This window comes from Petaurus breviceps, unplaced genomic scaffold (assembly GCF_028583685.1).
Source record: "Petaurus breviceps papuanus isolate PSGF00001 unplaced genomic scaffold, PetGlider_PUasm1.0 209, whole genome shotgun sequence".
In the NCBI taxonomy this organism is placed as follows: domain Eukaryota; kingdom Metazoa; phylum Chordata; class Mammalia; order Diprotodontia; family Petauridae; genus Petaurus; species Petaurus breviceps.
Window position 1 is genome coordinate 479,574 of NW_027185854.1, and position 14,983 is coordinate 494,556.

Genomic DNA, 14,983 nt, shown 5'->3' on the forward strand with positions numbered 1-14,983 from the left:
ATGTTAGAGGGGCTGTGAGAAAACAGGCACATTAGTGTACTGCTGGAGGAACTGTAGACTGGTCCAGCCCTTCTTGAAATCAATTTGGAACTATGCTCCAAAAATTGTTAAATTATGTATATCCTTTGACCCAGTAATACCAATGAGGTCTACACACCAAAGAGAGGGAAAGGACCCAAGTGCATGTATGTATGCATATGTGTATGCATGTATGCACACACATACATATACCAGTTCTTTTTGTGGTGACAAAGAATTGGAAACTGAGGAGGATCCTCATTAATTGGGGAATGGCTAAATAATTTATAGTATCTGAATGTTATGGAATACTAATAATTTCTTATAAAGGGACTGATTTCAAGGAAAATTGGTTAAAATCTGTATGAACTGATAGGTGAAGTGAACATAGGATAATTCATACAGTAACATTACTGTAAAGTCTTTGAATGACTTAAAAAATTTTGATCAATGACCAACCATGATGCCAATGCATTCATAATGAAATGCTGCCCACTTCCTGACACCTAATGGACTCAGACTGCACTGAGATTTTTTTTTTTATATGGTCAGTAGGGGAATTGGTTTTGCTTGACTGTACTTTTTTTTTTTTGCCTTTTTGGAGGGCAATTGGGGTTAAGTAACTTGCCCAAGATTACACGGCTAGGTGTGTGTGTGTAGGTGTGTGTGTGTGTGTGTGTATGTGTGGGTGGGTGGGTGTTAAGTTGAGGCCAGAACTGAACTCCCGGGTCCTCCTGACTCCTGGGCTGGCGCTTTACTCACTGCACCACCTAACTGCCCTCGACTGTACTTTTTATAACAGGGGTTTCATTATTTTTTTCTCAGTAGGGAGTGGGAGAAAAAAGATTTTCACCAATTCAAGTTTTTTTTTTAATTACAAAATTGACAAATGCCAATAAAAATGATTTTTTTCTATATGTAATTAACCTAAGATTTTATGAAAAGGTGATTTTCTAAACATTGTTTTTTAAAGTATAAATTAAATTTAACACAGTATTGCCAACACTGTCCTGGTTCTGTAATGCTTGCTTTCTTCTATAGATTTTTTAAAAATTTAATTAATTTTTTTTTCAAAATCACTGGCACTTTCTCCACCCAAAATTGAAGTCTTCCCTTGAAACAGAGAGTCAAACCAAACAAATTCAGGCTTTTCTGAAAACACGTCTTATTCTGCTCCCACACTCCATCCCTAAGCCAAGGTGAGAAGCATGCTCCACCATGGGTCTTCTGGAACTGTGACTGGTTATCGAGCTATCTGGGTAGCTAGGTAGTACAATGGACAGAACATTGGACCTGGAGTCCAGGAAATCTGAGTCCAAATGCAGCCTTAGATACTTACTGTGTGATCCTAGCAAGGCATTTAATCCCTATTTACCTTAGGTCCTCATGTGCAAAATGGGGCCACACCAGACAAGGAAACGGCAAAGCATTCCAGTATCTTTGCCAAGGAAAACTCATGAACAAAGTCCACATGGGTCAGGGTCAGACACGACTGAATAACCAAAAAAAAAAAAATGCTGAAGTGTATGAGTTAAGTCTTTCAAAGTTGCGTTCCTTGCAATACTGTAGTCATTGTACAACCTGTTCTGTCATTTCATTCAGTATCTGTTCATGGCTTCCGTTTTCTCTAAACCCAAATTTAATATTTCTTATGAGCAATATTCCATTAGATTCATATACAAACAGCATCTCATTTAATCCTCACCATAACTCTGGGGCAAAGAGGTGGTGTTCTTATCCCCAACTTATAATTGAGGAAACTGAGGCAGAAGTTTTAAGTGACTTGTTCAGGGTCACGTTGCTAGTGTCTGAGGTAAAATTTGAATTTGGGTCTTCCAGACTCCAGGCCTATTGCTCTAGTCACTTTACCACCTAGTGGGCAGTAATGCTAGGTAAAAGGAAATGACAATTAATTGACTTTAGGGCTTCAAAAACCCACCTTATGCCCACCCTTCCTCCCCTAAATGAAATTAAAAACCAAAATGTTGAGCACACACAATCACACTTCCTTCTATACTCTGGAGTCTTTCCCCATTAGGAAGTGGAGAGCAAACTTCAGCCAGACTCCTCTGGAATCCTGATTGGTCCTTAAGTTGATCCTAGTTCCCAAGTCATTCAGAGTGGTTTGTAACTGTTGTCATTGTGTGAATTGTTCTCCCGGTTCCTTCTGCTTCCACCTGTATTAGTTCATACAAATCTTCTGAGGTTTCCTTGAAACCAATACCTTCATCATTTTGTTCAGGATGACAATCCTTCACATTCATATTCCATAACTTGTTCAGTCTTTCCCCAATTGAGAGGCATGCCCATTTCCAATTTTGCCCTGCAATGAAAAGCTCCTATTTTTCTATTTCCTTGGCTGGAACTTGTTTTGATTAGGACTTAAGTCTTCCTTAACCTACTGTTTCTCCAATTCCCTCTTCTTCCCTTTATTTCCCTGTTGAATGACATGTATTTTTGTACCCAACCCTAGTATATTCTTTCCTTTGACCAGTTCGGATGAGTGAGGTTCAAATCCATCAACGTTTATGAAAAGCCTATGCGCCAGGTATTGTTAAGTGCTGGCAGCTCCCCATTTTTCTAAATCTCCCTTTCCCTTCCAACCCCTTTTCCCTTAATGGATTTTTTCTTTATTCTTCCAAGATCAAGACATAACAAAACTACTCCCAGGCTTTTTGATGCCCTCTATAACCCTCCTAACAGGATGATAGGATTGGCTTCTATTTGGTCTATTTCAATTTTCAAGGAGTTTGCTGCTTGGGTTTTTGAACTTCCTTCTAGGAGTTCTGAACACGTAACTTCTAGCTAACGGCAGGAAAAAACGCATTTCTCTTAAATGACCCAGGCATCTTAATCGGATCCTCACACCTACCCTGAGAAAATCAGTAAAGAAATATAGAACGTTTGGATGTTGGAACGGTGGACCCAAAAAAAGGGTGTTGGACATCACATATGAACTTTTCTTGAAAATTTCCACACTATACCCTCCTCCTTTAGAGCCACTGTCTACACACCCTTTAATGAAAAAAAGCTTTTCCCCTCAAAGAACACTCCTTTATCTATAGGCTTATAAGGAAAGGTTATTCTCTGCAACTGGGTGGACATCAAGCCTGTTCTTTGCCCACCTTCCTCCTCCCCATTTCCCATAGGTTTGAATCTTGCTAATAAAATTACTGTCAGATTAGTATAGGACAAATACTAAGGGCTACTTTTATATTCATAACCCACCTATCTGAAAACTGATGAATCACAATGATATGCTTTCCTAGAGCCTGGAACCTATAGGTGTTTAATACTTGACTTGAGAACCTGGAGAAAGAGCCCAATATTGGAAGGTCCCCATCCCATTTCATCATAATGTATCAAGACATAGTAATCAATGGGACTTGCACTCATAAAACATGCAAAGAAAAAGAGAACTGTCAAGATCGCATTAACATCTGAAGTATGTGTGTATATACAGATTAGCTCTATAAACATACTGTACAATAAAGGAATCTTGTTTTGCAATATTTGAATTCTTGAACGTTTATTGAGACCAAAACAGTGAACAGAAAAACTCCTTAATCGTTTACGCATGGCTTTTTAGGAACATGTCCAACATACTTCACATTATACAACCAGGAAGCTACTTATGACCCCAGTAATTTTTTTTTTATTATGCAGAACTAGGGGCTGTCCTCTGGTGCACAGCTACAACTCCTAATTATGTTAATAACACCTTTACTCCTATGTTCCACATTTGCATCAATTACATTGTGCCTCCACTACAAAAGGAAAGCCGTTCAAGTGATTATAGGCTTTGGGTAACATGTAAATTCTTCATTAAGGCCTCAGTGACATCTTGGGCTCCCTCATGTACATGGGGAGGTGGCCCTGGGTTCTTGAAAGCTATTTAAGGAGAATAAACTCTGGTACAACAGACCAGGCTAACAACACTTTTTAAGTGTGGATTATTGGTTAAACGAAGATCAGCCTAATGAAATTCAGGGAGGTTCATAACCAGGGTATTGGACCTCATGGACCACTGACCCTCAAGCATTCTAGGGAAGGAGGATCCAGAAAGAGAACATCAGATTCTTGTACCGAAGTATAGCTGTGTGTACTGATAGGGGTATACAGATGTATCTATGTTCAAAAAACATTAGGAAATGGCAGTAAAAACAGGGCAGTTATAAAGTCTTTGTATGACTTCAAACTTTGGTTAACTTTAGATATACATGGTAGAAGTGCACTGGTAAACACTAGAAAAGGTAAATTCTCCAATTTATGAAAGAGTGTTAACTGTGGGTTAACTTGTTTTTCTTACTTGTGGATTATTTTATATAATAGTTTTGACTGCAGGTTATTTTTATGTAATTAATTTTCTTAAAACTTAAGTCATTACTGAGTAGAAACTAAATTGGCCTAAAAAATGTGTCCAGTTTTACTGAAGGTTAAAAACCCCAAGCTATATGGTTCTAATCCTTGTATTTCAGCTCCTATCATGTGGATATCTCAAGTCATTAAACTTTAAGGTGGAAAAGGACTTTCTACCTGGTACTTGGCTAAGAGAAAAGAAATTTAGAGAGTTCAGAGTTTTTAATGTTAAATGATAATATCTAATTTTATATAGTGCTTACTATGTGCCAGGCACTGTGCACAGTAAGTGCTTTATAGATCTGATCTTATTAGATTGTCCCCATATTTCAAAATGAAAAAACAAGTGGGGGTGGGGCAGAAGCACTACCCAAGTTTTACTGCATGGGCAACAGAGGGTCTTCTGGACTACCAGAATGACAAAAGCAGGCTGGCTTAATTCCTGCTTTTAGAAAATAATTAGGAAAGGGGCGGCTAGGTGGCACAGCGAATAGAGCACTGGCCCTGGAGTCAGGAGGACCTGAGTTTAAATCTGGCCCCAGATACTTAACATAAAACTAGCCGTGTGATCTTGGGCAAGTCACTTAACCCCAATTGCCCTACCATTCCCCCTCCAAAAAGAAAAAAAAAAAGCCATCTAGTTTGCTAGAGTCCAGACAATTCATCTTAAAGCGCTGTGTGGTTGAGCCAGGCCCAAGGGTGTCGCAGACAACTCCAAAAGGAAGCATTCTGTCCACGTTTAAAGGGCTACAACCACAAAACTCAGAAAGTAGTGCTCTCAGTTTGGGATGGGGATGGGGAACTTCCAGCCGAGGCATCAAACCTTACAGAACAAATTCCCTTAATAAAAACATCTGTTCAGTAAAAGCTGAACTCGGTCAGGAGGCTGCATTCAAGGATCTAGAACGTCACATGGGGCCCCCCCCCAATTTAGGAGAATGCCTTACAGGAACCCACAGACCGAATCCTTTGTTAAGGTTGAGTGCTCATTCTCAAAGGCAAATGCTTGATTAAAAAAAAAAAAAAGGTAAAAACTAGACAGAAACTTGAGGGTTCAAAGTCTTTTAAATTGTTCTGGAATATTCCTATAGAGGCTTCCTGATACTTCCCCAGACTCAGTAAGCACCCTTAATTAGACAATCAGGATTACAAAATCATGAAATTCCTTGTAAATATCACTCATATAAAAATACCAGGAATATAAAAGAAACCAGATGTTAAAGAAAAGAGTTAAAAAATATTCATAGTCATCCTGAATCAGAACCCAATGTAACTGATAACTGGGGTGTAAAAGACCTGCTTTCACTCCCGGCATGGGCTTTAATGTTAAAGTTGGCTCCCTCCCTTCAGGCCCAGGGCTTAATCAAATGGACCAACCAATGACTAATTAATTCAGTGTCAAACTCAATCAAAGTTTTCTTCAAAGATCATCATGATGTCACTTTGCAGATTCATATCAATGGTGCTGGTCATCTGAGGAAAGAGAAACAGAACAGATACTGAGAACTAAGATGGAAACATCCTTGTGGCACAAGAAAACCTAGGCCCATTCAGGGCCTGATAAAACTTCAGTCTTCTCCATTTTACCAGAAGCAGCTTGTGACTGCAACCTTGATTGTCTGAGCAGCTCAGACACTGGATTGAATCTTTACCCCCCTTTGCACATAGGAAGAAAGCACTATTAATTTTAATACAAGTGGGTTTTATAAAGATCAGGGGCTTGTTCTGCTAAGAAGACATTCTAAGAAAGCATCTGATAAATCAAGATTCCTCGTTGAGTTGAGACTCGTGCAGGTGGTAGGGAGCACTGTCCTGTACGACTGTTCTATATATGAGGTTATGAAAACATCCCCTAAGTGATGCAGAGGTAAGACTTCCAAACATCTGAAAGAGCACCAGACCTTCAAGTCTGAAAACATCCATCCACCCAAAAACCCAGAAGAACAACTTCAATGGTCTCTAAATAGTCAAGAAAACAGCTAATGGACACTGGGACCACAAGCAAACTTGCCCTCTCACTGGCTGGAAGTGACTACTAATGAAGCTGCTTTGTTTTAAGGAAAAAAAAAAAAAGGCTAGAAAAGGAATAAAGAAAAGAGAGCAACCAGGCAGGAATAAGGCTGCCTTCCTCCTCAGCAGAGAGGACGGAGCTGCCCCGAGCAGGGCACATGCTCTGGCTAGGCCAGGGGCTCCTGAACTTCTCCCATTCCCCCCCCTTCTGGAGACTCAGCCCCAAAATGTTCCTTTTCAAGGGTCACCCAATGCTTCCCCAAGGTCAAACCCCTGCGTGTGAAGGCTCACATGTCCTCTCTAAATGTTCTGGATGCCTCGGCTAACTGTCACGTCATTATACTGCAATTTGCTGAGGTAACTGATGAAACCAACAGAAAGCTCACTAGTCCCCACCCTGTGCAGACAGCAGTGGTGGCGAGGAGGGGGCCCAGAACCTCTCTGTGGACCATCTGTCCTGCTTTAACTTGGCTACGTTGGCACAATTCCTGAGAGTCCTTGGTCAAATGACCAAGCAGCTGACATGCAAAGGCACCAAAATCTTGTTTTGCCAGAAATGAAACCAGGGGAAAAACAAAGGAGAAAACGGACAGAAGAGAACAAAGCGTTGCTGGTTCTGCCTGGGAAGGCAGCCATGGGTGAGCACATTTCCATACACATAAGAATAAGCTCAGCCACTCTCACACAGAAAGAAAAGTGGGAGCCAGGTGAGGCAGAGAATACAGAGTGTAACCTTGGCCTGAACCTGAGGAAACTGCGGCCCAAGGTGAGCCCTGGGGCCTCCTGCCTTTATCTCAGGGGATGCTGCAAGTTTTGTGGCACAGTCCACATGGGCTGGAATGAATGAATAAACCCAAGCTTTACTTACGGCTTCCCTTCTTCTTCTCTCCTGCTCTTGCTTTCTTGCCAAGTTACGATCTTCAATACGATCTTCTGGAACTTCCAGTGGCACTTGATGTGTTTTTGGTATTTCAGTATGACACTCATCTTGAATTTTATTTGCACTCTTGTCAACGTCCCTTTAAAAATCACATTTTTGTTTCATCAGAAAATAGTAAAATCTATGCAGGGGCTTTATTACCTGGCTAATATTTTTAAAGCCTATAAAAGATCTACTAGGCTGTTTTACTTTAAGATATAGGGTATTATTTTGAAAACAACACTAAAATCACAGCAACTTCTGTAAAAAAAAAAAAAGGTTAAGCTTTGTGGGGGTGCGTGTGTGCACACAGCTCCACTGTATTCTGTTCTGCAGAAAAAGCTCTATGGACATAACAGAGAGCTTGGGAACGGAAGCACATGGAAAGACAGTCCCCGAATAAGATTCATGGGTCATCCTAACAGCAAATTGAAGTGTTGACATTACATCCATCACTGCAGAGCTTACATGATTCATACTGACAAAGTGGATACAAGGGGAGAATAATGCTTTATACAAAAGTGGGGCTCTCTTGGCTCCACCCAAGTCTACTGATTCCAAATGAGAAAGGCCAGGTCAGAGGCAGGTCTACAGAGGGCTACACAGGAGTTACTGAAAATTCTGAGGTCAGTCTGTGTGCCTGCGAATCACTGCCACAAATTGGCCCATGTGCTATTATTAATTCAAGCCCCATTCGGCCTTGGCATAGGCCCCTGACTTCCTTAAGATTGAACTTGGAGGCTGCTCTCATCATCAGTTTCCTCATGCAGAGCCATCTTCGATTCCCCATGCACATCTCTGCTTTGTGACAGTGGAGGCTTTGATGGACTACCTTCTATCATCAGCTCCTAGCTGTGCAAAGGCCATGCATACTCGTTCAGTCGTGTCTGACTCTTGGTGAGCCCATTAGGGGTTTTCTTAGCAGAGATACTAGAGCGGTTTGCCCTTTCCTTCTCCAGCTCATTTTACAGATGAGGAAACTGAGGCAAACAGGGTGAAGTGACTTACCCAGGGTCACATAGCTACTAAGTATCTGAGGTCAGATTTGAACTCAGGTCCTTCCTGACTCCAGGCTGCACACTCCATGTACAATGGAGTCACCTAGCTGCCTTGCCTTGGATGTAGTAGGCAATTCAGGTTCAACTGAGAAAGACATCTTATCCATTCCAAGTTATTGCTACTCTGTAAGAGCACTTATGGGATTAAAATAGGAGATATCTATGCAAACTCTTAATGTGAACTAAGAGGCTGAAGTACAGAGCCAGTGCCCTCCCTCTCTTAGGATCTCACCGTGGCTGGTCGGGCTTGTTGTTTGCCTCCTCCGGCTTCTGACCCAGCTCCTGTGTTTGGGTCTTCACTTCCTGCTCTATAGCTGCTTTTCTGAACTGCCTGAAGAGATCATCAGACGATTTTGGTAGCTCTGAAGTTGTGACTGTTTTGCTTAAATTTGTCCAACAGTCCGTGTTCCTGATCTTTATATCCTAAAAGAAATATTTGTTAGCGCACCCAAGAAAAGAAAGGCATTAACTGTGGGGAAAAAATCTTCCCATTCAATATCTTAATAAGACAAGGGCCAGACAGCCTAGATGTACCATCAACAGAAACATTTACAAACACTATCCACTTAACAGATACCATCCTCAAAAGAAATGAAAGTTCTTACAACAAAAAAGAACACTCCCCATCAATAATAAAGGAAAAAAACCTCTCCGGCTGCTGCTGAAAAAAAAAAAAGGCCCACCAAACTCCACTTCTCTGTAATCAGTGATGTTAAGGACAAATATTTACACATTTCCTATTTGTAACCGTTTTCACTAGGTCAGGGAGAGTTTTTATTACAAGAATTAAGCAGTAGATTAAGAGAAGAATTTATTTTAAAAAACTTCTAATATACCCTTGTAGGGGTTTTGTTTGTGGGTGTGGGTGAAGTGGATGGGAATAGGAGAGAAAGGTTTAGACCAGACACAAACCATTTCTTGATACCAGGAGCCCCAAGGAGGAAACACCCCCAGGCAATATGGATCACAACCTCCTTGCCTGAGGCTCTGGCCAACGGGTCAGAGGCAGGATCTAAACCAGGACCAGTGTTGGTCAGGATTAAATTCATTAAGACTAGTAAGGATTAAATTCACTAAGACTAGTAAGAAACTAGTCTTAGTTGGATTCCATTGTTCAGAGTAACTCAATCAAATTACTCTTGCTGTGGCAGGTCAAATAAGAAGTACAGAAAGGCCTATAAAAGGTCAATTAACATCCCAACAACTATCTGAGGAACACTGCCTCATTGTTATAAAAAATCATTCTAAGCACAGATCATTTGGTAGCATAAAGTGAGGTTACATAACAAAGTATGGTGAAACCAGCATTGGAGAGGGAACTGGGTTTGAATTCTGCTGCTGCTCTCTCTTTGTAACTCTGGGCAAGTCACTTAACCTCACCTGTGAAAAGAGGAGCTGGGAGAACTTTACAACTCTTAGCCCTAGGACACCTCCCTTTAGGTCAAGTTCAGGTAACAACAGCATTGCCTGAAGAAAATAACTTCAGGGATAAGGTTAAATGGAAGAATCAAATGTATCAAGAGGCTATGTTTTTGAAGAAAATAGTAGGATTAAGTGTTGAGAAATGTTAATGCAAAATAGTGGGGAAAAATAGGATTTAATATACAAATGCTACCTTTACATTCATGTTTCATGAAACGCATTTCACACACAAAAGCTACATTATGGTAGAATCCAAATCCAGCATCGCTGATGGGCAAATTTAGAAAAAACAGCTAACATTTGAAATGCATGAGGTCTGTTAAAGGTATTTCAAACAGTTAAGAGGTTTGAGGTTGAACATACACACATGATTTAACAGAAAACATCTGTAGGAAGATCTTAAAGCCAACTTCATTATCCACTGTACATTTAATATGTAGTCACTATATATACTTCCCCCCAAACAGAAATAAAGACTCTCACCTTCTTAAGAGGAGAGTGAAGTTCAGGCTCTAACACATCCATGCTGAAGCTGGTACACTCCCCTACAACACAAGTGTATGTTTCAAAGATTTGAACATTGGGGCACAGGACAACAAATACTTCATTTGGAATTCAGAGACCTAGGCTCAAATCACAGCCATTCACACTCACTTTCCACATTTTCTTCCCACATTGTATTTAGGAGAGGGGATGATTTTCCAGTATTTGCTACAGACACAGCCTCATCTTTTCTGTCACCACTAAATGAAGTATTCTAGGGAAAAAAACACAACCCAAGGTAGTTTAGTGTTGTTCTGAATCGACCAACGGAATCATGGTAGATTGTGAAACTCTTAGTCACAACCTGGCTTCTCAAATCACTTTTATTATTCCAAGATTAAAAAAAAAACAACCACCCTAAGTATGAAAAGGAAATTGTGGCTGTATGACGCCAGTCTCTCCTGGCAAATGCTTTTTTACTGTCTTAATTTCAGATCTAATATTATGTTCAGATCTAATCTCAAATTTAACATCAATTACATTAAATGGAACCAAAGAATATGACTGATCACACTCTACCAGCAGCCAGCTAAAGTTAGTAAGTACACAGATATACCAAATACTTTTGTTATAATTTCAAAAATGAGGACGATAAATTATGGATGAAATAAAACAAGAGTGGGCCTTGAATTTAAAAGCTATGCGGCCTTGGGCAAGTAAGTCCCTTTATAAAAGCCTGGGCTCCAAATACAAAGAAAGGAGAGTAGGTGTCTGGACTAAATAACCTTGAAGGTGAAGGCTTCTGTTCAAATCTGTGATCTTACCATGGAGTGTTATCTTTTTCTAAAAAGTCACCTGTTAAAATTTGAGAACAAAAAACCTACTTGTTAATTTTCTGAAGAGAAAAAAGTAGAGCAGTCTTAGAAATCAGCTCCCCGGCTACCCCTTTGCAGGTGAGGCAACACACCTGGCCAAGGGCCACCCAGCGGGCCTAGAAGCCTGGCCCTGGGACTCCCTCAGGGTGCTTCCCATCAGACCCCACTGTCTTTCTGAAAAATAGTACTTAGAAAGAGAACTCATGATTCTAAAGGGAGCTGATGTGGAAACTAGAAACAATTACTCATTGCAAAAGGAGTCTGAGACCAAATCCTGTTTCTAACAGACCTTCCTGGTACATTCAAAGCCAACTCAAAGACCAATCTGACAAAATGCATTAAACAGACGCTAGATCCAGTATTTTATATTCCAAGTCCTGTTTTGTACAGTGAAGAGTTACCTTTGAAACTATGAGAATGGGGTTGATGGGCTCAAAAGTGAGGATGTTCGGGGCACTTTGCAGCAGAGAAGTAACACCTACTGGGGACACAATTTCAGGAAGACCTAAAAATTGAGAATAATGTCAGTACCACATATAGGAATAAAAGACTTTTTCCTTCATTTGTACGGGTTCATACTCGATTTAAGTTTAAGTAACCAGCACAAGTACCTTATTTGCCATACTTAAAACAAAGAAAAGCATACTGACATTCTTTACCTAGCCTCCTCAATTAGTTCTAAATACAACTTTGTTTTGTCTAATGTCGCAAGGAGGAAATTGGTTCCATAGCAACAGTGTCATTATATATGCAAGATAATTACTGGTCAACCTAAATTCAATGATAACAACAATGTACATGTTATAATAAACAAAAACAACTCAAAGACTTTAGAACACTTATCAATGAATGCACTAGGAAGCACATAACCCATGAAGCACATAACACTGAGCCGATGGGCTCAACATTCACAATGAGACACGTTCTTGTACATGGGGCTGTTTGCTTTGCTTGCCTGTGTCAGTTGTAAGAGTTTTCTTTTGTTTTTTGTCAACTGCAGAACAGGAGGAGCCCTTGCTTTCTGTGGCAGCATATTCCATTTCTGACGAGTTCAAATTGTTTTTATCACCCCTAAAATTAGATGCTTTTTCAAATTTGACCTGTGGTCCTTGCTCTACCCTCACCTAGGGATTAAAAAAGACAGATTCTCCTACTCACTAAACATGCGACCATAGCTCTGCTAGATTTCCCAAGTCTTCTCTCCCTAAAGACAAATCCACTCAAGGGGAGAGTACCAGAAAGCTAGTCAGCCCTGGCTCCTCTAATGTAATTCACCCACAAAGACATAGAAAATGTGCCAGATCAATGCTCATACAGAGAAGTCACTGGCTGTGGAGACTGCATCTGACCAGGAGGGCACTGCCAGAAATACGACAGAAGAGGGAAAGGCCTCCCCTCGTGTAGGTGCAGACCAGGCACCAGGCGGTAGCTGGCATGTCACCTGCTCTGCTCCAGGTCACAGATCCAGGGCAGCAGGAGATCTGATCTGGGCATGGTATCCCAGAGGAGGAGGGCTGACAGGTCCATGAGCTAGAACAAGTCCAAACACAAGCAGTTGTGTGGCCGACCCCAGGAGCAGGGGGTCCTAGCTGGTCCCAGGCTCCCACCCAGTCTGATGCCTGCAACAGGAAAGCCAGGGCAGGAATCCTAGACCAAAAGGTGCCAGCAATTCTGCTCCTCTGACCCAATAGAGCTGCCCAGATGACAGAGGGGTGGAAGCCGGTAGCAGTCTAATCGAACTCCAAACAGGACAGGCCCACTGCTTAGACCCAAACCCAGCCCTGGAACTTACAGACATAAGGGTGAGGAGGGACAGCCCTGGAACAATATGACTTTGCCCTAGTCTACTCTGGGATTGCAAAAGCTTGCAGGTCCCCAGATAATGTCTTCCCTGGGATCAGAAAACACAACACTCAACACCTCAAGAAAACAGCAACAGAAATAGCCCCTACATACACTCCCTTCCCAAGTACAGAGCCAGGTCCTAGTAAAAGTTAGCCAACAACAATAAAAAGATCCTTATCGTAAAAAGCTATTTAGGTGACAAGGAACATTCAAGACAAACCCCAAAGAGATTGACTCCAAAATATTTACAAGCAAAGCTTCAAAAAGAAACAGTTTGGGCACAAGATCAATGAGAAGAGATAAAACAAGTTTTTAAAAAGAGCTAAAAATATGGGGAAAGAAATGAGAGAAAGAAAGAAGTGGAAAGGGAAGTTAACTGCTTGGAACAAGGTATGACATTACCCAAGAAACAAACTCCTTGAAGATTAGAATGGACTAAACAGAAGACAATGACTCCATGCGGTAACAAGAAATATAAAAACAAAATCAAAAGACTGGAAAAAACACAAAGAAAATGTAAGTTATTTCATAATGAAAACAATCTAGAAAAAAGGTTGAGGACAAAAATCTAAGAATCACCAGACTGCCTGAACATCATAGCCAAAATAAAGAGCCAACACATCATCAAAGTAAACACCCGGTTATCTTTTAGAACCACAGGCTAAAGCAGTAATAAAGAGGATCCCCCAGTCACTCCGTAAAAGAAACCTCCAAATTAAAACTCCCAGGAACATCACAGCCAAAAATTCAGAGCTTCCAGATCAAAAAAACGATATTGCAAGCAGCCAGAAAGAAAACATTCAAGTACTGAGGAGCCTCAGTCAGAATCACTCATGATTTAGCGGCCATCACAATAACAGAGTGGAAAACTTGGAATCTCATGGTCCTGAAGGCAAAGGAGATGTGCTTACAGCCAAGAATAGCTTACCCAGCAGAACTGAGTATAATCCCACATGAAAAAAGTAGAACTCTTAATGAAAAAGGACTTACAAGCACTCCTGAGGAAAAAATCAGAGCTAAGTAAAAACTTTGAAATGCAAACAAACACAGGTCTCAAAAAAACCCCACAAAAAGGCAAACATAAGTAAGCAATCCTAAGGGATAAACGGTTTACATTCCAATATGGGGAGATGATACTTGTGTCCACTCTAAACCATATCAACATCAGAGATCATAAAAGAGTCAATTCAGACAGGTCTTGGAGTGGTTCTATTATGTCTTAATGTGATCTATCACACAAATATATAATTGGGTAAAGTATACATTTCAAAGGGAAGTAATTCAAAGTAACCCAAAGTAACACAGAGGGAATTAGGAAAGAAAGAGAAGGAAAAAGTGAAAATAAGGGGGAAGGTAGACTCAGGTGGGGAAAGGGCCTTAAGCAAAACTATGGAAGGTAGATTTTGAATGGCTTAAAAGAAAAAGGACAAGAACTTGTTATTTGTCTCTAGTGGAGGAAAGGGAGGGGCAGAGGAACATTAGCATATTACATAAAACCTAGAGCACTGGGATGAGCTAACTACACTCTTCTTTAGACAAAAAAGGGGAAAAATATAAGGGAATGTGAATCTGAATGTAATGCATTTGCCTATAAAATGCAAAGTAGTTGAATGAATTACAAAGTAGAAACTTACAATTCTTTTGTTTATTTTGATCAAGAAAAACCCAGATGCACACAGTTAAAATAAAGGGCTGGAGTAGAATCTATCATGTTTCAACCAAAAGCAAAAAGGCAAGGACAGCAATAATGACTTCAGAGTAACACCAAACCCAAACCTAATTTAAAAAGATAAACATACCGTATGTATTTTTTGCATCAAGATACCATATAGAATGAATTAATCTCAGTACTAAACATATATGTATAGAATAACAGAGCATCTAAAAAAATTCTTAGAGGAAAAATTAAACGAGGTTACAGGGACAGACAATAAAACTATCAAAGTAAGGTACCTCTTTACCCCTCTCAGACCTACATAAATGCAACAACAAAA

General features: G+C 40.4%; 1 protein-coding gene across 1 annotated transcript in view; it reads right to left on the minus strand.

Moving 5' to 3' along the window:
* Positions 1–5,781: 5,781 nt before the first annotated feature.
* The window catches only part of LOC138165469 (bromodomain testis-specific protein-like), a 32,013-nt gene continuing 22,811 nt past the window's right edge, over positions 5,782–14,983 (minus strand). The window contains exons 14-19 of the mRNA XM_069093833.1: positions 11,546–11,649; positions 10,441–10,543; positions 10,270–10,331; positions 8,597–8,787; positions 7,256–7,406; positions 5,782–5,850 (exon numbers count right to left, since the gene is read on the minus strand). Coding sequence (XP_068949934.1) covers positions 5,782–5,850; positions 7,256–7,406; positions 8,597–8,787; positions 10,270–10,331; positions 10,441–10,543; positions 11,546–11,649 — 680 coding nt within the window. The remainder of the gene's footprint in view (positions 5,851–7,255; positions 7,407–8,596; positions 8,788–10,269; positions 10,332–10,440; positions 10,544–11,545; positions 11,650–14,983) is intronic.